This window comes from Sodiomyces alkalinus (genome assembly GCF_003711515.1).
Source record: "Sodiomyces alkalinus F11 unplaced genomic scaffold SODALscaffold_2, whole genome shotgun sequence".
NCBI lineage: Eukaryota > Fungi > Ascomycota > Sordariomycetes > Glomerellales > Plectosphaerellaceae > Sodiomyces > Sodiomyces alkalinus.
In genome coordinates, this window is record NW_021167080.1 from 2,054,842 (window position 1) to 2,079,500 (window position 24,659).

General features: G+C 55.1%; 9 protein-coding genes and 1 non-coding gene across 10 annotated transcripts in view; 7 read left to right on the forward strand and 3 right to left on the reverse strand.

The window, feature by feature from the left end:
* The first annotated feature begins 1,649 nt into the window (after positions 1-1,649).
* SODALDRAFT_t47 lies at positions 1,650-1,730 on the forward strand. The gene has a single exon. It is a non-coding gene; the product is annotated as a tRNA-Lys (tRNA).
* Positions 1,731-2,273: 543 nt separating this feature from the next.
* On the reverse strand, positions 2,274-3,493 carry SODALDRAFT_330158 (PEBP-like protein). The gene is made up of 3 exons (XM_028611138.1): positions 3,020-3,493; positions 2,681-2,886; positions 2,274-2,573 (listed from the first exon to the last, which is right to left on the reverse strand). Exons 1-3 carry the CDS (start codon positions 3,224-3,226, stop codon positions 2,378-2,380), a joined length of 609 nt encoding a protein of 202 aa, XP_028468252.1. The 5' UTR covers positions 3,227-3,493; the 3' UTR covers positions 2,274-2,377.
* A 1,940-nt stretch (positions 3,494-5,433) lies between these two features.
* SODALDRAFT_321794 (hypothetical protein) lies at positions 5,434-7,827 on the forward strand (the record flags this gene model as incomplete). Its single annotated transcript, XM_028609653.1, has 4 exons — positions 5,434-5,686; positions 5,774-6,634; positions 6,716-7,489; positions 7,574-7,827. The coding sequence occupies 4 exons, from the start codon at positions 5,434-5,436 to the stop codon at positions 7,825-7,827; spliced, it is 2,142 nt and encodes a 713-aa protein (XP_028468253.1).
* A 277-nt stretch (positions 7,828-8,104) lies between these two features.
* SODALDRAFT_356432 (hypothetical protein) lies at positions 8,105-9,582 on the reverse strand (the record flags this gene model as incomplete). The annotated part of the gene is made up of 7 exons (XM_028613905.1): positions 8,105-8,384; positions 8,476-8,577; positions 8,662-8,907; positions 9,007-9,106; positions 9,168-9,236; positions 9,309-9,357; positions 9,463-9,582. The coding sequence occupies 7 exons, from the start codon at positions 9,580-9,582 to the stop codon at positions 8,105-8,107; spliced, it is 966 nt and encodes a 321-aa protein (XP_028468254.1).
* Positions 9,583-9,698: 116 nt separating this feature from the next.
* Positions 9,699-11,611, forward strand: SODALDRAFT_330164 (hypothetical protein). The gene is made up of 6 exons (XM_028611139.1): positions 9,699-9,926; positions 10,048-10,120; positions 10,195-10,403; positions 10,489-10,625; positions 10,716-10,879; positions 11,013-11,611. The coding sequence occupies exons 1-6, from the start codon at positions 9,853-9,855 to the stop codon at positions 11,472-11,474; spliced, it is 1,119 nt and encodes a 372-aa protein (XP_028468255.1). The 5' UTR covers positions 9,699-9,852; the 3' UTR covers positions 11,475-11,611.
* Positions 11,612-11,792: 181 nt separating this feature from the next.
* On the forward strand, positions 11,793-13,029 carry SODALDRAFT_330166 (NAD(P)-binding protein). The gene is made up of 2 exons (XM_028611140.1): positions 11,793-12,891; positions 12,948-13,029. The coding sequence occupies exon 1, from the start codon at positions 11,916-11,918 to the stop codon at positions 12,615-12,617; it is 702 nt and encodes a 233-aa protein (XP_028468256.1). The 5' UTR covers positions 11,793-11,915; the 3' UTR covers positions 12,618-12,891; positions 12,948-13,029.
* A 663-nt stretch (positions 13,030-13,692) lies between these two features.
* Positions 13,693-15,402, forward strand: SODALDRAFT_271568 (DNA glycosylase; the record flags this gene model as incomplete). Its single annotated transcript, XM_028607781.1, has 1 exon — positions 13,693-15,402. The coding sequence occupies one exon, from the start codon at positions 13,693-13,695 to the stop codon at positions 15,400-15,402; it is 1,710 nt and encodes a 569-aa protein (XP_028468257.1).
* A 1,435-nt stretch (positions 15,403-16,837) lies between these two features.
* SODALDRAFT_270606 (hypothetical protein) lies at positions 16,838-17,498 on the forward strand (the record flags this gene model as incomplete). Its single annotated transcript, XM_028607722.1, has 2 exons — positions 16,838-16,892; positions 17,032-17,498. 2 exons carry the CDS (start codon positions 16,838-16,840, stop codon positions 17,496-17,498), a joined length of 522 nt encoding a protein of 173 aa, XP_028468258.1.
* A 943-nt stretch (positions 17,499-18,441) lies between these two features.
* Positions 18,442-23,166, reverse strand: SODALDRAFT_330170 (hypothetical protein). The gene has a single exon (XM_028611141.1). The coding sequence runs from the start codon at positions 22,669-22,671 to the stop codon at positions 18,838-18,840; it is 3,834 nt and encodes a 1,277-aa protein (XP_028468259.1). The 5' UTR covers positions 22,672-23,166; the 3' UTR covers positions 18,442-18,837.
* A 917-nt stretch (positions 23,167-24,083) lies between these two features.
* Positions 24,084-24,659, forward strand: part of SODALDRAFT_342884 (3-beta-hydroxysteroid-Delta(8),Delta(7)-isomerase) — a 1,320-nt gene continuing 744 nt past the window's right edge. The window contains exon 1 of the mRNA XM_028613104.1: positions 24,084-24,633. Within this exon, the coding sequence (XP_028468260.1) occupies positions 24,354-24,633 (280 nt within the window). The 5' untranslated portion in view covers positions 24,084-24,353. The remainder of the gene's footprint in view (positions 24,634-24,659) is intronic.

Sequence of the window (24,659 nt, forward strand, 5' to 3'; positions counted from 1 at the left end):
TAGTACTAGTAATAAGTAATACTATACGTTATATAAGAATAAATTCAGAAATAAATATAAGAATAAGTATATAGTTAAATATAAGTTATCTTTTAGTATTTAAATATATAATAAATAATATAATATAATGAATAAGGTATTATACTATTGACCTTATATATATATATATTTTATATTATTAAAGCTTATTTTTAAAAATTAAAATAGGTATTATTATTTACTATATAAAAGCTAAAGAAAAAGTGTTTTTTTTTAAAAAAAAGAATTACTTATTTTCCTCTTAACGTATAGGTTAGTATATATCTGTAAAGCTCTATACGTATAAGAATAGTAACTTACTACGGTCCGCCTTATTCTTAAGGTATCGCGCTATCTCCCGAAGGCTACGGGGCGATATATCCAGGCTATCGGTATCGTTAGTATCCTCTATAGTAAAGGCGCGGCGCTTCTTATTCTTCGCGACTATAAATCTAATTAGTATAGTTCTATGCAGAGTTATAGGGATCTATAGAGTATCTTATAGTATAGCGAACACTTAGCTCCTTCCGAGCCGTTATAGTAATTACCGTAGGCTCCGTTCCCGAAGCCGTCTAAGGTAACGCAGTCCTCTAAATTACCGCGCTCGTCCTAGCACTTTTTATAGCGGTCATCGTTAAACTACTCCTGGCTAAATAGCTAAATAAAAAACCCCGTAATGGCCTACGGGCGTTTTATATTAAAATCGGGTAATTTTATTTTACCCGCCTTTTCGTACTTAAGCTATAATACGATTCCGCGCCGGATCTATTTTATATATGAGTATATAGTACTATATAGGGGTATACAGTAATATACCTCCAGCGTCTTTTTTACTATATACCTAGTAATATCTCTCGAGTATCTATTCTTAACTACTATCGATCTATTAGCTTAGTCCTAATACTATAGCGATACACAGATACGTATAGTCTAGTATATATACGGTTAGTTACTTCCCCTCTATACTAGAGGGCTATACTACGGGCGCGGGAAGGAGTTTATCGCTAGTAATCTTATTTAGCCACTGCACGCGACGGGTATTAGTAGCTATATTACGAATTATCCTTATATTTATCTATATAGATCTATAACCGCCTATATGTTATATTGCTATATTAGCTAACTGCCTAGTAAGAAGGTATATAACCGTAACGTGCAAAATAGCTTTAAAGATAAGGATACTAGTAGATCTAACCCTATAGAATCGAATGCCGATATCTGATTTAATGCTATAACTCTGTATAAGGGTATAGGTGGGTTTACTTACCTGACTCGTTATTAGTTATCTGGAGAGGAAAATAAGATTAGTGTGGACGTGGCGTTATAGTAGTATAGGGGCACGAAAAATTTTCTAGGCTTCTAATTAGTTAGCTGGCCTAGGGCTATACTACTAAGGTGCTCTTCCTGCTACTAGCGTACCACTATATACGAGTCTATACACCCCTGTACAGGCGTCTGTCTATGAATTCTTTTGGGATTTTTGGAAGTTAAAACAGACCGTCCTGCCGCTTGCCGTAGTTGTCCCCGCATATTTTCTCGATACCAGAAGCGGCAGCGAATTGAAAATAGAGGCCTAGATTAATACGTTAATTGATTGTTTGATTGATTTGAACTGGTCGAATAGCAGCGCAGGGGGGATAGTGGAGTAGTACACCACCTAGACTAGCCTCTTAATCCCCAAGAGGTCGTAGGTTCGAATCCTGCTCCCCCTAACCCTATCTCAGGCAAAGGGGGCTGGTAGTGGCCCCTAAACCCCTGCTAAGTAGATAACCGATAGCCTGGGCACCTATCCTTATCGAGACAGCAGAATAGCCTAAAAAGGAAGGGGATTCCTTACTAAGCTACCACCGGCATAGGGTTATTATAAAAGGGGGAAGAAAGGTACGGGGGGTTACCTAGGCCCTTAGGTTTCTTCCGTAAGGTTTTTCCTAAAGGGAGGATTTGCTGAAGTGTAGGGGTAGGGCGTACGTGGCATTTCCTAAGTAAATACTCCTAGTACTTTCCCTAACCCGAAAGTAGTAGTAGTGTGTCCTGTACCTAGTTTATACCTTTCGGTACCTCCGAATAGTCTATTATAACTTTAGGGTTGTATACGGACTTTAATAAACCTGAATTTAAAAAAAAAAAATAGCAGCGCTAAACAGCACCAACCAACAGAATACACAACCCTTTATATAATCTGGAATAATACCACCACCCTAAGAGAATTAAATCCTTCTGTAATGGATAGGCAAGGTAACATTCTTATATAATAAGCGTTCCTATTATCAACAATATTTTTAGTTACTGCGTCTTCAGTACTGCTTATTGATTGGTATATAAGACATCTCATAAAAGGATGCCTTAAACCCGCACGAATTTATTCCTCCTTCCACCCATCTCCGGCACAAGTCATCCAGTTCACTCCCACCAGTTCCAGGCGGTGATACTTAACAAACTCAGCCAGCTTAAAAGACCTTCTCTCGTCGAATTCCTCCCCACCGACATCCTCCTTGGCCAAGTCCAGCCGCTCCGACTCGCGGTAGAGTAGGAATAGGTACCGATGTGGCTTGGAACTGAATATCATTCGCGTTAGTGATGATCCACTCTCTTCCTACCGAGCTCCTAATTTTTTTGCTTTCTCAATCTCATCAGATGGGATGATCATATGATGGACACCTACAGGTCCTGAGGTCCCGGGGGGTGATACTGGGTGAGCGGCTCCTTGGTCTCTGCGACCAGGGTGGTCTGGCGGCTCGGGCCTGGGCTTAGGGGCTGCAGCCCGGGCACCACCCAGTGCCTCCAGAAGGCATAGCGAGGGTCATCCGGGGTGGGTGCATCGGGGTCTGCAAAGATGAGCAGATATGCAGCGCTCGAAGGGGCTCCGGCCTGTTGCCAAGTGCGCGTGCTTGGTCAGCGTGCCTGCTGTCAAGTGCCCAGATTGAGCACGGGTAATGATTTGGATGGACCATGATTCATGACAATCGATGCCGAATGGTCAAGCTTCAAAACGCCAACGTACCTCGGCCGGGAAGGCGATGCTCGGTGCCTTTTTGCACTCCCCTGCCCGGAAGAAGTTTCCCAATTCGACAGCTTTATCATCAAACGACACGTCGAGTTTGGTCGTCGGCGTGAACCCCTCGGGAATCAGCTCGGCTGCTGGGCCGGGTACGAGGTTTGCCTTGGCCAACGAGGCGGCGAGGGCTTCTGCGTGACCGGAGAGTGTCATGATCTGTGCGACAGGTCGATCAAGTTCCGAGTTTTGTCTTCTCACACTCGGAGACTAGAGTCTCGGACGCGTATCTTTATGAAGCATAAAGACTTTAATCTCGTGCCGCGTGCGGGGGACACAAGTCACACGAGCGGCGTGTGGTGGAAAAATGACGGGAAGAGATGGCAGAGATCGCAAAAACTCAATAATTAGAATACATACCTCAGATATATGTCCGTCTCCAACAACCTCGCTCAACTCGTCGTCCGGTAGTTACTTCCTAAAGATGAGCGAGTCCCGATTCCTCAATGGGCTATGACGTCAGGTTAAATCAGCGACGCGCTGACGTTCCTCCGCGTCAGGGGCTCACTTATATTACCTAAGGATAACGTCGAAAAAGTACATGTACTCTGAACAAGTTCTCAGAGAACACAAGTTGCAGCCCCTTCAGATACACTACAACCACTGGTACCCGGGCACGGGTAACCATTACTCCGTATCTGCAGATTACATAAGGTACCTTTTCTGTGTTTCGCAGAACTTACTTAAGCAGATTCCTGCGTGGGACGCATCGCATTGTTTTTGGTCACCTGAAAACCATCTCGGCAGCTCGTCATTCTTACAAGCAACCAACTTCCCACAAGCAACTTTCAAAGATGGCCAACGACCACATCGCACGTCTTGTGTCTACGATCGCACTCACCTGTCCACGGGCAAAAGTCACATCCTCCATCAGTCGCCGAAGCAATTTGTCAAAGGTCAACGAAGGGCGCACGGACAGAGTGGGAAAGGTACCATATACACCCGTCGGACGGCGGACGGCGGACGGCGGACGGTGGCGGAGTATGGCGGGCTCCGACGTCTGCATAGAACACCGGGTCAACCGTCAAGAGACTTCACAAAGTTTTGGAAAGCAGAGCACCGTCACGGATGGGATTGCTGGGATTCTGGGATTCTGGGATTCTGGGATTCTGGGATTCTGGGATTCTGGGATTCTGGGATTCTGGGATTCTGGGATGCACGGTATCATCGTATGCACCAGTGACCAGTCGACCGTCGGTGAAAAGCGAGAGGCTGGGTGGTAACATGAATCCTTCCTAAAATATTGCATCCGTTTCCTACTTCAACTCCAATTTTCCGACAGAGCCCGTTCCTTCTCTGCCCTATTGTGAACCAGCAAGATGGGCGACACTTGTGTGGGCAGCGGTGTTTGAGTCTTGAGACGGCGTCTCAGAGACTCAGAGTCAAACCCACACACGCATGATGCACTAACACACTGCACCCACACAGTAGAAGTCAATTGTGCCCTTCCCAGACCGGGTTAGTGAACTAGAGATTCCTAGCGCCGTTACGTACCTTGTGCCGTTTGATTTACGGCAAATTATTAGGAAGGTGTCTAAGAAATCCCCGGTGATAGTTGAGGATACTGGGACCATGGTGGGGGATCAGCCTATGGTACGGATACATTTGATCACATCAGACAAAAAAGGGTCCGATGATAAACGACTTGATGCTTGTTTCATTTCTTCCGTCATCTATTGGCCACTCGGACGCTTTATCTGCGCGGGATGGCCCATGGCCCATGGGGGCTGGCCAAGCTCCGAGGGTCGGTGAAGACTTCATGTTGAGAGTCGAGACTCAAGACTCAAGAGGATAGCCCCTCGGTCTGGGCCGCCGAGGTTAAACCCAAGCTGGTGGGATCTTCCGAAAGTGAGAGCACCGTGAGCACGGTATCACGGTATTAAGTCGTCCATTGTCATTCAATATCTAGCATCTGGGGCACTTCTAACTCTACTTGTCGGCGTTATCCTCTTTGCTTCTTCCCCTTTCCTCTTCCCAATCGTGGCCTCCCGTCTCCCAAGTTCGAACCTCGCTGCCGTCAGGGTCTGTAGAGAACCCGTGCTCAAAGCCGTGCTTCTTTGGCTAGCTTATCTGCCCCTCGGCCGACCGACTAAACCGCCCCGTCCCTGTTCTAGACTATAGACTCTAGTCTCTAGTCTCCCCACTCTCAAGTCCATATCCGAGAGTCGCCGAGTCGGGAGCCTGTGTCCTGCTGACAACCCTGAATAGTGTTGCCGATCGCGTGCTGATGGATATCACTAGACCGTACTACCGTAGTACCTAGAGAAGCGTTGGGATTCTGCAAAAGCGGTCCGAAGGGCCGGCCACGAACTGCGACAGTCGTAATCCTTCATGTTCCCTTCCCGCCATCGTCGTCACCTCCAATGGCCGCCACGGACGACATGGACGAACTCGTGATTCGACTTTTCCGCGATGTGATCGACAAGGGGAAGGCGGCCATACAGAAGGGGGAGGAGGTGGTGGCGCCGGAAGACGACAGCATCGGCGACAGGATGTCCAGGGCTGGCCGCGCTATCGTCAAGGAAGGCGAGCGAGCTGTGAAGAAGATCATTTCGCTTTGGAAGGAAGAAGGCGGGACTATCGGCGACGCTTTTAGACGGATGATCACCGAGCCGGGTATGGGCCCGAATCGCCATCTCAGCCCCTCGACGCGGCGAAGGCCAGTCAGTGGCCGCTGGCCTAGGCTAACGTTTATTTTCACAGGTGAGCTGACCGACAAGCAGAGAAACTTGGAGGCTCTTTTGTACGATTTTGAGGACTTCATCGATGCCGACTCCTTCGAGGCGGAAAGGTTTAAGGAGCTCCAAGCTGCAAGCAAGTCGCTGGCGCTGGCCGTCATCGAAGCGATCCGGAGACTGGCTGTCGAAACACCACCAACACCGACGTCAGGGAGAACCCCCTTATTAACCCCTTTGACTCCTTCCATGTTCCCGCCTTTGCCTCCGCTTCCTCCTCTGCCCAGCCATATGAAGGCCGATCATGGGGTCATAAAGCCAGCACCGCGGCCGATATCCAGGGGCAAGGAGGTTCACCCCCTTTCCATTCGGACAAAGCAACCGCGGTCATTTTGTTCAGAAGAGAACGGCCCCATTGTGGGGTTGGGGATTCGGGGGATTCGCAGTCATGAGTACATGCATGCCATGGACGATCACGAGTCTCACCATCCACCGACGTCAAGGTCATCACTGTCCCACCACTCCGTCGTCACCGAGAACTTGAATCCACCCTTGTCGGACGTGGCATCAACAAAGGGGAGCAGAGGAACGAGAACGACAAACGAATATCCGAGCTGGCGAAACGTCGACCTCACCATCGGTCCGAACAGCACCTTCGCCGTGATGAAGGGTTTCTGCGAAGGAGCGACGGGGTTCCGGTCCGGCGGCCACTGGGACGGCGTCATGAGATACGGAGCGGCCCCCGGTGCGCAGGCCGCCAACGCTTACTCGTACGACCTGCTCTTTGCAACGCCCCAACAGCCCGTGCTGGCCGAACCGCTGGCCAAGTGCATCCACTGCGAATACTCGCACAAGTATGATCAGATGAGTGAGGACGTGGACCGACATCGTGAGTCTGACAAAAAAAATACCGCCAACACCAAAACACTGTGTCTTGATGTTAACTTTCCCCCACTTTTTTCCCCCCCAGCTGGGGCGAACCTCGTATCAGAAGGCGTCAGATTCCGACGGCGATTCCTATACAAATCACACATGGCGACGCGCGACAACCTCAAAGCATGCTACGCCTGCCTCTTCTGCGAACGCACAGGCTCGACCGTCCGGGAAGACGACCCCACCGTCTTCACGTCCATCACGCAGCTCATGCGCCACGTCGCCCGCCACCCGCGCCCCCTCCCCGCCGTGCCAGGTCTAGCCGTCATCTACGGCACAATCGGGCCCGACCACCCGCAGGCGCAAGATTACGACGTGAACCTCGCCAACCCGTCGCCGGAGGAGGGGGAGGGGGAGGGGGAGGGGGAGGAGGACGGGGACGGGGACGGAGGGACGACGACGACGACAACGCCTGACGCGACGAGCCGAGGATACCTCCCCGTGGCGGTGGCGGTGCGCGATCACGTCGCGTTCCCGAACGAGCGCAAGTTGAGCGGGCCGGACCGGGAGACGGCGGCGCTGTCGTTCCTCGCGGGGGCACGGATCGTGGCGGTGGAGTTTCCGGAGAAATGGGGCGGGAAGTGGTGCGTCGGATGGCATGATGGGCGGTTTGGGGCGTTTCCGGCCAAGATGGCGCAGCTGGAGGCTCCGAGGCGGCGGTCGAGCATGAGGATAGAGGCGGCGACGGGTAGCAGGCGGAGTGGAGTGACCAAGTGGAAGTGGGAACCCAAGGAAACCTCGACGGGGGCGGCGTCTGGGTCGGTTGGGTGGTTGGCGTTCGATAAGGGGGAGCAAATCACCCATCTTGACTGTAAGTCGGACACAACACCGATATGCGTGCCATCAAATCTCTTTGGGAACATGAAGCGAGCACTGACTCGTCTTCGGAAAATAGGGGACGACCCGGACGCATGGTACTGGTTGGGGACGAACAGCAAGGGCAAGTACGGCATCTTTCCGAGGTCACATATGAAAATTGAGAGTATTCAGGACGGATCTCTCGTGACGGAGGAGGGGGAGGATGACGAGGGGAGCCAGGGGACGAGTGTTCGACGGCTTTCGAGGCCTAGGAGGTCGGGAAAGAGGCCGACGAACCTGTTCGGATTACGACGATTGAGCAGCCAGACTTGGTCTACGTCGTCATCTTGACCTCGTTCAAGTGCGACTGGAGGCAGATTTTGCAGGTCCTGGACTCCTGTGCTGTGTTCGGATGGCTTTGCTACTACCGGATCAAAAAGCGAGTTGGGTTGGGTCTTACAAGATATTTTCATGTGTATATGAATGAATGACTTGATGGTATTGTCGGAGCCGTCGCCTTCTTAGGACCGACAAAGGCACAAAGGTCGTCCCTCCATGACCACCTGCTTTATCGTATGGGTCTGACCATCTTGGCGTCAGAGGCGACATAATAGAAACCTCAACTCCCTCAGGGCAGACGCACATTAGCAATGGGAAGTGGCCGACCTCCATCTTCCGTTTCGTCCTTGGACCTCCTACCTACGCCGTAGCTTGGACCAGATTGCGTCATGTTAAGGACCCAGGGAAAGGGTGGAGGTTTATTTTGGACTGTTGGTCCGTTCGGTATGGTGACCGCATGCATTGAGCCCAGCATGGGCTGCACGGCATTGGGGGCAGTGAAATCCTTCCAGAAGGATGAGAAGCGCGCAACGACTTGCATTTTCTGTCTTGTGGGAGTCGAAGACTGCCTGCCGGTGGGAGATGAATCGATGATAGATCAACAGTTGATAGAAGACAAGGAGGGGCCGATCCTCAGGGAGGGGCTAGAGAGTAGAGCACATGCATGAAAGGCTGGGCATAGCTCTCGGGCGTCCTCGGGCGTCCTCGGGCGGATTGGCGTGTTTTAGTCGCTTTAGTGTGATGTGATTGACCGGCAAGACCCTGCTGTGGCCCAGCTGTGGCCCTGCTGAAGCTAAACCGAGGGGAAGAGGTTGACGGCTTTGCAAGGTGCGGACAGATCAATACATATTGACGCCTGTGATTGTGGTGGGCGGATCAAGCACACCATCAACGAGAGTGGGTGTGGCGAGGTCAGTATCAGAGGCTTCAGAGCTGCCTGTTTCGGATCCGGGTCTGCCCTGTTTGCCTCTTGTCGGTCCATTTGTCTTGGGATAGTAATTATTCCGTATCGGTATCGCCCGGCGTGTTAATTGGTGTTTGAGGTGAATGGAAGTGAAGAACCACCGAGGCGCATTGAAGCAGAGCTTTTGGCTGGTGTGCCTCGGCGTGGTTTATCGCGTCTTGGCTGGAGGGCAGAAGAGGACTGAGGGAAAAGGAAACAGGAAGGGAAAAAAGAAAAAAAGGGGAGACAGTTCGTTGTTATTCGGCCCAGGAGGCTTCATGTTCGGTTTGCGCCGGGCGCCCGAGTCAAAATTCAGGGGTTCAACCCCCTGAATCCTGATGACCTCAACTGCATGTGTGCTCAGAGTGTCAGCCTACATGTATTGTCTTCATGTTCAAGGCGGTCCAACGGTCAACGGTGCAGGTCGGGCATCCATGAATGCCCTTCTTCCGCCCTGCTTCCGCGACGCTCGCATTGGCTTGTCCATCAGTTGGAGTGTTGGACGTTAGCGAGCTCGGCTTGGCTCCACCACAATCTGTAGCGTACATACGTAGAGCGAGCAGTTGGGACTTGGAGGATGCAGATACACTGATCCGTGCCTGTTATAATTGAGGCTGTGGCGTCGTCCCGGTGGGATGGGTTGGTGGACTTCGACCGTTGGATAAGGGGAAAAGAATAGAGGATCGACAGGGGGAGAACGCCACTGCTTTTAAAATGCCTCCGTAGTGGCAGTTTGCCTTGGCCCATCCCGCGGGAAGATCTGTCAGACATGTCGGCTCGAAACCTCCAAAGAAACTGGGATGTTGGGCCAGGATTTCATGCATTTCATGCATTTGGATTCCATTCGCACACTTGAGTCTCTTGCCCTTATCCTCTTTCTTCGAAGAAAAGAAAAAGACAGCTTTTTCTATTCCTCGGACCTGCGACCCTGCATGTGGACTTTTCATGATCGTCCAAATACGTCTCTGCGCCGTCTCCCACAGCATCGTCGCGTCGAGCGTTACGCAAGTCGTCGCTCTCGGGGAGGGGCACCCAGTTGACAGTTGTTCTGAGGCTCCTCTGAGAGCGGAATCCCGAGACCAAATCATCAAACAATGTCAGGCCTCGGCCTCGCGCGAGAATCGTGGACCTGGTATGGTCTCACCTGGGTCGTCGTCGTCGCCCGAATGTGCGTGCAGCGTATCTTTACTTCAAGTTGACAGTGATGTGCCCCCGAGGAATCGATTCTACGGACCAGACCGCGTGCGTGCGACTAACTTTTGCGAGATTTCAATTCCCATTCTTTCCAGGGTCTCGCGCATCCTCCTGAGAGGTTCCATCACCAAGCTCCAGGCCGATGATCTTCTCGTGGTGTTCGCCATGGTTTGTTGCTCTGAGCTCACTGCTGCCTCTGCCTCGCCTCTCCCTCTTGCGCATCCGTTTACCGACTCTTGCAGGCCTGCGACACCGTCTTGATAGCCGGGATGAACATCATTTCCCATACGAACAGCAACCTCATCGACCCGGCCGATACGTCGCCGCTCACTCCGGAAAGCATTGCCGAGCGCGAGTATGGTTCGAAATGGGTTCTTGTCGTGGAGCAGATGCAGTGTATTGTCATTTGGACCGTCAAGATTTGCTTCCTCTTGATGTTCAACCGCTTGACGTTCGTTTCCTTCAATTTCCTTTCTTTTTTTCTTTCTTTTTTCCCTCGAACCTCGGCTTCACTAACATCCACTCCCCTACGTTAGAATAACCCTACGGCAGAACATCGCCGTCATGATGGTGGCGGCATATGTCATTGTCGGCTTCATCGTCATGGAGGCTCTCTACCTAGCGGTCTGGTGCCGACCTTTCCACCAATATTGGGCCGTCCCCCCTGATAATGGTAAGGACTCCCTGACCCCTTATCTGCGTCATACCCCTGAACCTCAACATACATGTACTCTCCTGACTTTCTGACTTCCACTCTTCCCAGTGCAATGCTCAGCAGCGACGAACCACCTCATTACCAACACAGTGCTCAACATCTCCTCAGACATTCTGATCATTCTGATCCCCATGCCCGTCCTCCTCCAAAGCCAGATCCCCCGCAAGAGGAAGCTGATTCTTTGCGGTGTCTTTGCACTGGGCATGTTCACCGTACGTCGCCCCCCACCCCCGAATACCCTAACCCCCTATTACGCTTGTGGGACAACGGCGACAGCGGGGATACAGTATACGCTCATTAACTGACACAACCCCCGTTATCACGCCCGCCCCCTCCCCCCTCAAGATCCTCTGTGCAGTCCTCAACAAGTACTACAGCTTCACAGAACCATTCGGCCAAGACTGGACATTCTGGTACATCCGCGAGTCGTCCACCGCGCTCATCGTCGCCAACTTACCGCTGACATGGACCGTCCTGCGGCGCATCTTCAACCTGAAAGCCTTCGACGGCGGCAAGTCGTCCTCGTGCTCTCATCGCCGCTACGGAAGGACGGGCCCGGCCCCGGGCGGCGGCAGGCGCAACACCAACGGGGGGGTGGGCCAGGATGCTTCGGATAGCCAGGAGCGGATTAACGGCGGGGTGGGGGGCTATCCCCATACGATTCCGCTGCGGATTTATCAGCGCCAGGAGGTGGAGGTCCGGTCGCATAGGGCTATGACTTTGGAGGAGAGGGACGAGGAAAGCATCCGAGGAGGCGGAGGCGGTATCGTGGGATTGAGGTCGAAGGGGGTGCGACAGGATGTGTGATTTCATGTTGGCGTGGGCTTTATTTCGATATTGAGTAGGTAGAAAGTCTCAAGCCTGTCTGCTCCCTCGACTTTTCCATGTGTGAGAGGAGGTGAGAGGAGATGCGATAGGCAAGCAAGCAGTATATGACAGATTTTGATCGGCAGTGCTTAACCCCGATGGGTTGATTGCCCGGGTCGGAGGAGAAATATCCGTTCAAGTGGCCTCCGGCCCTCCGGTCCGGCGCAAGAGACGCAACGCAACCCCTTGATGAGGGGTAACTGGGAAGATAAAGTGATTAATAACATGCAGACGCAGACATCCACAGGAGCGTGCTATCGGGCCTATTTTATTTATCTATCTAAGCTTTCCACGCAGACAGAAAACATTGTGCACCGTCCGAGAGTCCCATACCGATTCCTCTTTTCTCGTCAACGATACTACTGACCAAACCATGCCAACATGGTGCTCCCTACGCACTCCAAGCCCACGGCACCCGTGCTCTCCCACTTCCACCTCGGCGGCAAAACCGCCCTCGTCACCGGCGGCTGCCGGGGCATCGGCCTCGAAGCGGCGCGGGGTCTAGCCGAAGCGGGGGCCAAAGTAGCCATCACCTACAGCACCACCGACCCGGCCGAAGCCGACAGAATCGCCGCCTCCCTCTCGATGTCGATCTCGGCCTCGGCCTCGGCCTCGGGTACCGGGATGGCCGCCGTCGTCCGGGCGTACCAATGCGACGTCACGTCACGGGCCGACGTCGAGGCCACGATGGAGAAAGCGGCGCGCGAGCTGGGCGGCGGCCGGCTCGACATTTGCGTCGCCAACGCCGGGATCGCGGCCCACATCCCGGCGCTGGAGTACGACGAGGAGGCGTGGCGCCAGATGCTCGATGTGAATTTTCACGGGGCGTTCTGGACGGCGCAGGCCGCGGCGCGGATTTTCGAGCGGCAGGAGAGAGAGGATGGGGGGAGCGGCGGTCGCGCGTCTATCATTTTCACGTCGAGCGTCTCGGGGATCCTCGTCAATGTGCCGCAGAAGCAGGCTGCTTACAACGCCAGCAAGGCGGCTGTCACGCACTTGGCCAAGTCTCTGGCGGTTGAGTGGGTCGATTTTGCGAGGGTGAACTGTATTTCTCCCGGGTTCATCTCCACTGACAGTGAGTAAAAGTCGGCTGGGCTGTCCCTGACTCCCTGTCCCCGACTCCCTGTCCCCGACTCCCTGTCCCGACTCCCCATTCCCTCATGAAGGGTTCGCAGGAACTTATTCCCAAGACCAGCTCCCTGAGACCGTCTGGCGACTAAAAGGATTTATAATTAGTGATTTCTACGCTCCCCAGCGAATGGAGGACGAAATGGCATGATATGGTCCCGGCGGCACGCTTCTGTGATCCGGCCGAGTTGAAGGGCGCCTATGTCTTTTTGGCCAGCGAGGCCTCCAGCTATATGACAGGTGAATCAAATGCTCCCCCGAGTTGGTCGCACCTAAGGTACTGACAGCGTAATCGTCGTTATCAGGCGCCGATCTGGTGATTGACGGAGGATATACTCTTCCCTGAGTTGGGGGGATCGTGGTTGCGTGTTGAGGAGAGGACGGAATCACGGAAATGTAAGGGAGGACATGGAACATGCGGTAAGGTATAACATATATTTATAGAAGAACAGAAGAGCATGGTCTGTGCTTCTTTTCCGATAAGATAAGACATCTGGAACCGATAAAAGATAAGAGATAAGCTATCAATAACGTGTATCACTATGGGTAGTACCTTCCGAAGTCCCCCAACCTTCACCCTCGATCCCTTCTTCACCCTTCCTTCCCTCCTACCTCAGACCAGAGAACACACGCTATGCGGCGAAAGTCTTCCCTTGCTGCTGCTCGCAAGATTGCACTCCAAGCAGGGCATGACGCAGACGGGGACCATGCCTCAGGATCGGGCGATGACACGACACCACCTCTGAGAAAACGGCCCAGGACGCGGTCTCGGGCTCGGTCTCAGTCTCGACGCAAAGACGCGTCGGACTCGGCGAGTGAAGATGAAGATGAAGACACATTAAGATCAACCGACTCTCCCACGTCAGGACACCCCAAGGCCAAGGGGACAACAGGCGGGACAACAGGCGGGAAACCAGTGTCAAGGAAGAAATCCAATGGCTCGTCTCACAAATCAGTCTCATCCCTCTTCAACAACCTCGTCGCATCAGCCGCCGCCGCCGCCGCCGCATCCTCACCTACCATAAGCAGAATGCCCCCCTCATCACCCACTCTCCCTCCCCTCCGCTCTCACAACCTCTCCTACCACATCCCCTTGCTCCTCGGCCCTCTCGCCACGGAATCCCGCCATTCACTCCTCTCCTGGTTCGACAGCGTCAGCACCACCCGCCGCATGCCCTGGCGCAAACCCTGGATCGACCCATCCTCCCCCCTCTACTCCTCCGACCCGTCAGCCCTACGCTCCGCCCTCGAGCGCCGCGCCTACGAAGTGTGGATCAGCGAGATCATGCTCCAGCAAACCCGCGTCGCCGTCGTCATCGACTACTGGACCCGCTGGATGGCCCGCTGGCCCACCATCCACGACCTCGCCGTCGCCACGCCCGACGACGTCCTGAGCGCCTGGCGCGGCTTGGGCTACTACAGCCGCGCCACCCGCATCCACCACGCCGCGCGCCTGGTCGTCGCCGACCCGGCCATGCGAGGGCTCCTGCCGCGCGACGTGGCCGAGCTCGAGAGGAAGCTCCCCGGCGTAGGGCGCTACACGGCCGGCGCCCTCGCTGCCATCGTCTTCGGCCTGCCGGCGCCCATGGTCGACGGGAATGTTTTGCGCGTGCTGAGCCGTCAGCTGGGGCTTTTCGTCAATGTCAAGACGGACAGGGCCGCCGTCGACCTGCTTTGGGCCGCTGCCGATGCGTTGGTTCATGCCGTGGCCACATGCACGGACACAGACGGTCCCCGCGACGCGAGCCCGGCTCGTGCCGACGAGGAGGCGGTCTGTCTGCCGAATGACCGCCCGGGCCGCTGGGGTCAGGCCTTGATGGAACTCGGCAGTACGGTCTGTACGCCGAAACCGAACTGCTCGCAGTGTCCCGTCACGTCGACCTGTCGTGCTTACGCCGAAGGACGAGCGCTGGCTTCCAAACCCGAAGGCGAGGCCGGGACCAAGACCGGCCACTCGCCCGATATCGAGGATGCTATATGTACCCTATGCCACCCCTTCGAAGAAGCATCGGTGGAGGACACCACCGGCGACGCGGAGGTCGTCATCGGGACGAAGGAGGGTTCGAAAAAGCCCAAGTTAAAAGTCAAGAAACAGTCCACATTGTCCGTTTTCTTCCAACAAAAGCCCACGGGCATCCCCACGAAAGCAGGCGGCGAAATAGAAGTCATCGTAGACCATTGTCGGAAATTTCCCGTCAAAGGCGTCAAGAAGGCCGTCCGGGAGCAGGAGACGGTGGTATGCGCCATTCGCCGAAGCGACGACGGCAGCTACCTCATCACCCGGCGGCCCGATAAAGGCTTGCTTGCCGGACTGTGGGAGCTTCCCAGCCGCACCCTGGTCGACGCACGCGGGGTGGACGAAAAAGCATCGTCGTCCAAAACGGCGCGTTCGAAGCTGGCCAAGTCCCATGTAATGGAGATGCTCGCCCGAAAGGATGCGTCGGGAGGGCAAAAAAATAAGCTCAAGAACATCAACATCACCCATGAGGGAGAGCTCGGAAGCGTTCCGTGGCTCTTCTCTCACCTAAAGCTCACCATGCACGTCCACCTTTTCGTGTTAGACAGCGGCTGGTCGGATGCGGATGCGGATGCGGATGCAGATGCAGGGGTCCTCTGTACCCCGACTGCAATGCAACGCTGGGCCTCCTCCGGTGGGGAGATGGACGGCGAGTCCATGGGCACGGGGATGCGGAGATGCTGGGCCATGGTTCGGGATTGGGAGCAGGAGACTTTTGGTTGAGATGAGAAAAGGATGCCAAATTTAAATAAACCGAGGGACGACTAGACTGGACTCGACGTGAACGACTGTCCTTTATTGAAAGACGACAAGAAAAGAAGAAGAAAAGAACAAAAAAAGGACCCTCGGCGGATCACAGCCAAGACGACCCAACTTGGCAAACTCGGCATTTCGACCTCCGTTCCTGGACCACGAAATCCCCCAAAACGGCTTACGGCCTAAACAAGCCGCGGGACCCTTAAGATCCGCTGCCGGATAAAGAGATGCAACGTCATGCGAGCATGCTGCGTCTCGAGGCAACCGTGTCATGAACATCTTCGTGCCAGATGGAAAAGTTCGAGACTCCCCCTCCCTGGTCTGCTCAAAAACGAGTCGCCTTCGTTCCCTCTCTTGTCGTTTTACGTGGAACCCCGAACAAGTTAAACCTCCGCTCTCGTCGTCCCGTCAGTCTTCCTCTCACAGACCACAGACGAAAATCGAAATGGCATCACACCTCTCGCTAGCCGCCCTCCTGGGCACAATATTCATGGCCTCAACCATCGACGCCGCCGCCAACACCACAGTAGCCGACCCCCCCCTCCTCCGCCGCTGCATCAACAACCCAGCAGGACCGTTCTTGAACCCAGACCCGGCCGACAGGGTCTGCAACGTGCCCTTCGAGCAACTCCCGCCCAGCGCCAACAAGATCCGCCACCCCTGGACCCACGAGGCCGTCTGCGCGCCCTCCTCCGCCGTCGACGGGATCCAGTCCCTATTCTGCTCCTTCACCAAGGACGACTTCCGCGGGAAACACGGCCTCATCGTCCTGACCGCCTCCTCCCTCGCCGCCGACACCGCGCGCCTCCTCGAAGACACGAACCCCCTCTGGTACAGGACGCCGGACCGCGGAGATCCGCCCCCATACCCGCCTTACCAGGTCATCGACATGGACGACAAGGGGCTCGGGCTCGTCGCCAACACCACCATCCGCGAGGGGACCGTCATCCTGAGGGAGACGCCCGTCATACTGAAGCTGCAGGACCGTCCCGAGTCGCTCACCAAGCAGGACACGTGGAAGTTGATCAACAAGGCTATGGATAACCTGCCGCTCGATGAGCGGTTGCAGATCCTGGACTTGGCCCGCACCATCGGCGGACATCCTGTCGAGGACGTGATGCGGACCAATTCCTTCCAGGTCCGCTTCAACGGGTCTCCCCACCATGGATTGTTTAAGGAGATTGCCGTACGTTACGTTACCTGTCTTGCATTGCAAAGATGTTTGTGGACTTGAGCTGACTGAAAGGGGGTTTGAAACCGAGTAGAGGATAAACCACGCCTGCAAACCGAAGTGAGTTTACACTCAACATCTCGACATGCCTCAGGGGGTTTTGGACCCAGAATTTTACTAACATGTTCTTTTCCCAGTTCTGTCACACGGTGGTCCCAGAGCAAGCTCGAGATGGACGTCATTGCCTACCGCGATATTCAACCAGGCGAAGAAATCACCGTCAGCTGTACGTTACCCTTTTTCGTTTCTTTTATATTTCTTTTTTTCTTTCTCCTTTTTTTTTCTTTTTTCTTTTTTCTTCTCTCTTTCTTCCCTTCCTGTCCAGACGCCTTCCATACAAAGCATCACAACTAACACCTTCCCAGACGCCCCCCTCAACATTCTCGCCGAAGACCGCGCCGACATGATCCTCAGCCACTGGAGCTTCCAGTGCAAATGCCCCCTCTGCTCCAGCGAGTCGGAGATCTACCTCTCCGACATGCAGCGGCGCCAGCTCGACCGCATCATCGAGGAGCTCGACCTGCCCGAGGTGCGCACGCCGCAGCTGGTCGCCAACCTGGTGGAGGAGCTCGAGGAGATCATCGACGCCGAGGGGCTCGCGGCCCAGCGGGGCGACATCTACGGCATCGTCTCCAAGGTCTACAGCGAGATGGGCGACCTGCGCGAGGCGCTCCGCTACGCCCAGGTCGGGTCTGGGTTGCAGGAGCATTTCAAGGGGTGGGATGACAGGAGGACGTGGAATGCGAAGAGGTTTGTGGAGTATCTGAAGATGAAGATTCGGATGGAGGAGCAGGAGAAGAAGAACAAGAACAAGAAGAATAAGAAGCAATAGTCTATAGACGGGGGGTCCTCATTGGGAAGGCTTACGGCGCCCGGGATAATGAATAGAATGAAAGGCTGCCCACATTATGATTTCTTTGTCGTTTCTAACCTCTCAAGTGCTGTCTGGGTTAGTCGGCATTGTGATGGGGACCAAAATCTAAGGAGGCGGACAAGACAAATGTCCCAGTCTCGTTTGCAGAAATCAAGGACATTTCATTCGGGGCCCCGGTTTCCGTTCAACGGAAGACGATGGAAACAACTACACCATACTGTGCTTCTGGTCCTTATATATATGTGTGTATATATATATATATGCTGAGTGTCTCATCCGTCCAGGCGGACATGTCCAACTACGATTTGCAGACCCGAATAACATCGCAACCAGAAAGTAAACAACAACAACACAACAACAACAAAAGAAAATGTGCACCCAAACCCTCACCCAAGCCCCCTGCAACCAAGGCAAACGAGTCCACACCCACATCCTCGTCGCCCGCCGCACCACCTGCTCCCGCGCAACCCGCCCCTGCATGTGCCACTTCGGCAGCTGCGGCTCCCTCCGCTCCGTCCCTCACCCGCACGTCCTCTGGGACGACGCCTCGCGCCTCGAGGGCTGTGCCACCTTGCTTCTCCCCTTGCCTTCTTTTCCCCGAGACCGCGAACGGGGTGCCGGTGCGGGTGGGTGGACCGAGGGGAAGCTGCGGCGTGTGTGGACTTTGGAGACCGCGTTGCTTTGGTGTAGGGATACGGCGCCCGGGTGTAGAGTAAGACAAGAACGAGAGGGGGCGGGAGCGGGAGCGGGCGGGAAGAGGAGATGGGTCGGGTGTGCGGGAAGATCGTGGGTTTCCAAGGGTGTTTCTGGGGGGTTGGAGGAAGAAAAGGAGGACGCGGAGGATGATTCCTAGGTGACAAGACGATGCAGAGAGGACGAAGAAGAGGATGGTGGATTTATCTCCGGTGTATTCCACCGTCCACGGATGCCTCTCGACTCCGGAACAATGTCCTGTCCTGATCCTTCTGCTACTTCTCATCATTCATTTCATTACATTACATTACATTACATTACCTTACTATATATCATGTAGTAGATAACACAGCACATCAGTCCCAGCATTGATCGCTTTTACAACTCCCTTCGCCTCCAACAGATCCTGGACGGTCCCTAGCTCTGTTCCAACTCCATACATATCCAACACTGAACGCATTGTCCAGTATAGATCGAGTGACGATCCAACAAACGCCGTATCGCGCGCGCTGTAGACTTGCGCCACGATAACCAAAACAGTCCTCAAGCCAGTTAGATCCGGCCCTGTTCCAGAACTTCCCTCTCAACTTCCACCTCCCCCGTCTCAGCCGTGTACCGTTTTCCCACAATCCACCTCTCCTCGCCGCCATCCTCCTCCTTTCTCCGTGACGTACGACACGCTCTCCGCCGAGCCCTTGTGCCCATGTCCCATGCCCGGACGGCGCCGCGTGACGTCGTGACTGCCATCATCCTTGTCTTCCAACTCGAGCGTGGATTCGCTGTAGACGGTCGAAGAAAAGGTGCCAACAGGTGCCGGGAAACCCAACGGACTCAGGGGGACCATGCACGGCAGCAGCGACGGAGCGGTCACAGCCTGGGACGAAGGGGAGCCGAGGTAGGAGACAGAACAAGGCGCCGCCATGGTCATGGTGGGAGACGCAGACCCGCTCCCGGCGTCGGACGAGTCGTAATCGCGGCTCTGGATAGACAAGGCCGAGTTCTTCCGCGCGTGACCATAACCGTGACCGTGACCGTGACCATGAGCGAAAGGAGCCCCAAGGTTCCACGGCGAGCCGGCGCCGTCGCCCCGTTCCGACCTCGGCGAACCTTCCTTGCTGGACGTCAGGCTGGCCTGCGACCCGCCCCAGGCCTTGGACCGCAGCCGCATAAGCGCCGACAGGCTCATGTTGCTGTCGTCGCCGTCCGACATCATGGCGAGCTGGGCCAGCCCGGGGCTCGTCAACCCGGACGCGCTGGATCCCAGGGGCGGGACGGCCAGGCTCATGACCGAGTTGCGGTTCGAGTACTCGGACCGCTCCGTGATGGGCGTCAGGTTCGGCTCGCGCGACACCACCCGTCCGGACTTGGTGCGGCTCACGCCCGCCGGCCCGAAGAAGCCTCCGTTGGCGTACTCGAACGGCGGCCTGTCCGACCCGCTGGAACTATCCCTGCTGTGACGAGGGGGGACCGGGGCGGAAGAGTAGAACCCGAATTCGGTGCCGTACCACCCGTCGGAGTCGTTGGCGAGGGCGTCGGCGTTGGCTTCGGCGATGATGGCGTCGTCGTCGAACCCGTAGTCGTCCAAGTGGGAACACTCGTCGTCGCCAAAGTCGTCAAAGGATTCGAAGCCTGAATCTTCCGTGGCGTCCCTCGGCTGCGTAGGTTGCTGTGTCGACGACGTCGAGAGCTCGCCTGGCGGTGGAGATGAGTCTCGTCGGAATTTCCCACTGGCAGCCGCTTGATGAGCCGCTGCCGCTAGTGCCGCCTGATAGGCGGCCACCTTGTCACGGTCGGCTGAAACGATGCTGGGCTGCGACTGGAGTCTGCTTCGGCTGTCGCTCTCGCTCTCGCTCTTGCTCTCGCTCTTGCTCCCGCGCTTCGCCTCCACGATGGCAAGGGCGGGCTGTAGGCCGATGCTCACCGATGTGTGGGCCGTGGACGGCGGCGCCGTCTCCGACTGCGTTGACATGCGAGACGTGCTGTCCGAGGACCGTTTCCCTTGCTCCTCGGCTGCTGCCGCTGCTGCCGCTGCCAAAGCGGCTGCAGCTCGTGCTGCTTTGGCGGCCGCGAAGGCTCCCGGAATAGGACGACCGTACCGATCGGTGTCATCTAGGTCAAAGAGCGACTCGTCAAAGGTGGACCCATCCCCTTCTCCTGCAAATTCGTCCACGTCGTCGAGAAGCCCGCCATCGTAGTACATGTCGTCTTCTCTGCCCGTTCTTGGAGGATATGAGGACTGAGACTCGTCATGGGTTGTGGGCACACGCGAATTTTGATCGGTGGTCGTGAAGCTGGAGACGTTGGCATCGTGTCTAATACCCAGACCCTGAATTGCCAAATCGGTAACTGGAGCATCAGAACCTGGCGGCGACTTCGCTGTAGGAGTTGTTTCCTCGGTGTGACGATTATGAAAAGTCGGAAGCTGCAGATGCGGAGTGTCATCACACGTAGCATACCCGATGACATTTCCCTCCGCATCCCTCGGGGTGACCACGCAGACGGCATCCCGCGGGCTGGTAAGCGGTGAAGCGCCGTTGGACCGCTGGAAGACGAAGCCGGCAAAATTCTCCTGATCGTCATCCGGATCTCTTTCGGGGGCGGGGTCAGTGACTACGTGCCGCTTCTTTACGTCGACTAGGCCGTCATAATTCACATTGACCCCGGGGATCGGTTCTTCTAGGTCGCCATAACCGACATTAACCCCCGGGATGGGTTCTTCTAGGTCGTCATAATCTGCATTCACGCCAGGAATACGCTCTTCCAGTCCGTCATCATCATCCATCATCGCATCGTAGTCAAAGGCGGCGGCGTCGTCGTCGTCGTCGAAATCGTCAAAGCGCGAATCCCGGGTCGGATTCCGATTCGGCTCGGTGTCAGAGGTCTGCCTCTCCATCGCCTGCTGGCGGTGCCTGTCTTCGAGGAGCTTCTCCTGCCTTGCCGCGCCGATCATGTCGAAACTGAAACGGGAAGAAGTGCTCTTCATGTGTCGTGGGATGGACGGCGGGAGGTTGTTGGTCGCGACGCCGGCCCCAGAGGCATTGCGCGACGGGGTGGTCCGCGTCGAGGCGCGGGACTTTTCCAGAGCGGAAGCCGCATCTTGGGCCACGGGCGTTGACGTCGCGGTCGAGGTCGAGGTCGAGGACTGGCGACCAGAAGGTGTGGCGGTTTGATCCTTGGGGGGGACGCTGGGCGGTTCGCCGGGTAATGGTTTGGAGTCCAAGTTGGAGCTCCCTTTCCTCTCGTGACTCTTCTGGGGGGAGATGTTGCTACTCGCATCGGACAACAACTGAGAAGTGGTGCCGAAGGAGGTGGACTGGCGGCCCGAGTCGGAGGCGTTGCTCGTGTTCCGAGTTCGGTCGGCGCGGTGGCCGGGGACCAAGGTATCATGCGAGAAGGCTTTGGGGAGCGGGAGGCGCTCGCTGTTGTCGTGGCCATGGTTGTGGCTGTGGCTGTGGCTTCGGCTGTGGCTGTCGGGAGGCTCGGGCGGGCGGGGCGACGGCACCGGTTTCCTGGTCAAACGGGGGGCACTGAAATCGTGGACTCGTGTGCCCCGGATTCGAGGATCGTACTCGTACGATGGGTGGTCAAGGGTGCTATGGAGAGGCAAGGGCGTGACGTCAGGGGCATTCTGGTTGGCTTTGCGGCGCAAGAGAAGGGTGGACATGGGGTTCTTGAGGAACGGCAACCCTTTTCTGCCCTTGGGCGCCGCCACTGGCGTAATCTCGTGAGGAACGGTAGGGCTAAGTTGAGAGGCGGATGTGGCGGGTTCAACGGCCAGCCTGCTATTGGCGGGACGACGACCGTTGCCGTTGGTGGCTGAAGGTTGTTGCGATGACTGCTGCTGCTGCTGCTGCTGTTCCTGTTGCTTGGACTGACGGCTCTGATGCTGCAGGTCAGTGGGCGTCGCGAAGGAGGGGGCCGAGCTCAGGGTGTCGGTGTCGCTGGGTTTCCGAGCAGTGACAGGCTGTTGGTGCAATTTCTGCTGTTGTTCGCGACGGTACTTTTGCAGGGCGACACCGCCCATAAAGCCTCTATCCGGGTCGTCATGATATGGTCTAGCGGGAGGCGGCTGGCGCGACGTTTTGGACTCGGCGGGCTCGGGGGCAGAAAAGGTATCAAAGGACGGAAAGTCGAGGATGGCTGTGTCGGAGTCGGAGGACGTAACCCGCGTGATGGGAGGCAAAATCGGGGGAAGAGAAGAAGCATTGGAAGAAGAATGTGGACGACCGAAGGCGTCGTTGTGGGTGTGGGAGTTGGTGTGGTCGGAATTGAAGGGCGGCTCGTAGAGTAGAGGGGGTTGTTGAGGCTGGGGGGAAGCGGCGGGATCCCATCGCGATGCCGATGAAGGGTTCGAGACGGACGGGTCTCGGTCACGGTCTGGGTTTGGCGAAGTAGGGTTGGAGGCGCCGCGTCGGTGAAATCGAAGATGGGAGAGCATGGCGGGCTATCGTATGAGGGTGATGCTGGTATTCGTAGCAGTAGTACGGGTGATGATTGTCGAGATGACGATGGCGACCCCGGCCGTAATGAAGGTGGAAGGTGATGATTGGGGGCGGGGTCAGTGACAAGAGTCCAAGGACACGGCAACCCTTGAAGCCAAAGCGATTGTTGATGATTGCCTCGAGGGATGGAGATCTTGGTGAGATGTGGTCATTCTTCCCTTGGCGACGACGCAGGCATGGATGGCTTTTACCCAGATGTGAGGAGGGGGCGGGGGGGGCGGGAATAGTCGATAGTGAAGAGATAGTTCGAAGCCGCGAGATGTATGACGAGCCCAGGGACACAAGCGAGGGAGATGCAGCTGGGAAATTAGATTAATAGGTTAGTAAGAGGGGCGAATAGTCGCACGGTCCAAGGGACGACAGGGAGGAGATGTGAGTGTGCGAGGAAAATGAACAGGTAATGATGATTTTCTCCCTAGAGTCGATGATGGTGATGGCATGGGGAAAAAAGGAAAACAATAAGAAAGAGGAGAGAGAGAACAAGACGAGGAAGAGAAATGAATACATCTAGGTATCAGTACCTACTCCGACATCCGTACATGACTGAATTGGGGAAAGCGTCTCTCTTCTTCCCCATTTCGACCCCCTTCCCCAGTTGCTCCTGGCCGTTTTTGTGTGGTTGCGTGCCTCGGCCGATAGACCGCCTAAGGTACATGCGGATGCCTAAGACATAAGGTACCGTAGGTAATTAAGGTAGAGTTAAGATCACAGAGACCATGTAGGTACCAACCTCAGGTAAACGAAACGTCACTCTAGCGGCGATAGGTAGTGTTTTTTGTGACTTGTCGTGTTCAGTCCCTCAGTCGATACCTCTGTCGAGTCGGTACCGGGGACCAACAATCGCGATTTCAAGCGGTTTGACCAAAGTAGAAGTAGACGTAACCGTTGGAAGCATGATATATGGTACGTGTAGATAGATATTCATACCTTACCTACCTTAGGTAAGGTATCTTAGTGGAGAGTGACAGCCAAATTCTTCGTCCCGTATACTCCGTTCTTAACCGTGGTGTCTGACCGACGTCAGTTATCCCGTCCCGATCCGAGGAGGTCAGTTCGTTTCGTCGCAGAATTCCCCAACTTCGGTCTATTCATTGGACCGACTTACACCGAGAGACGGTTGACGTGGCTGAGGCGTTTACGACGTTAATAAACGTTGAAGACGGTAATTCTTTGTCGCAAAACCATGAAGTATAAAAGAAGAAAAGACCTATTTTTCCATGGACATACCTACATGTATTTCTGAGATTATCGGCAATTGTTCCTCGTCCAACGAACACTGTACATTGTACATTGTAGGTAGCTACTGCCACAAAAGGGAAGGAAAGACGGAGAAATATAAGGCATCCGCAATTACCTAATTAATACTTGCTGCCTGGAGAAAATGATGTACACTACCTACGACCCCTGGCAGTGCTCCAGGTCCTTGCCGCTTCGACACGGACATCCTGGCGCGAGTCCCTGACGCTAAATCTTCCCTTTCTCTCTCCTTCTTTTCCTCCATTTTTTCCTCCATTTTTCCTCCCTTTTTCCCTCCCTTTTTTCCTCCCTTTTTCCTTTCTACCATCAACCCTCACACGAACTCTTCATCCGCCGTCGCAACCCCTCCAAATCGCCAAACATGTCCCATCCGAGCGAAGTCCCACCGGCCCATGGCTTCGCTGACCAGGCCTCCGCCATTCCTTCTCACCCCTATTACCCCCTCGGCGTCGACCTGCCCGACTACGTCCCCAACACCCTCGACACTCTCTCCATCCTCGCCATCTTCTCAACCACCTTGGCCGCCGTCCTCCTCCCCGTCCTGATCTTTATCCGCCGCTATAATCCGAAGCTGTCTGCCAGCGAAATCGCCATCGCCCTGTGGTTCGTCCTCTGCGGCGTCATCCACCTGGGTCTCGAAGGTTCGTTTCTTCTATGTCCTTCCCCC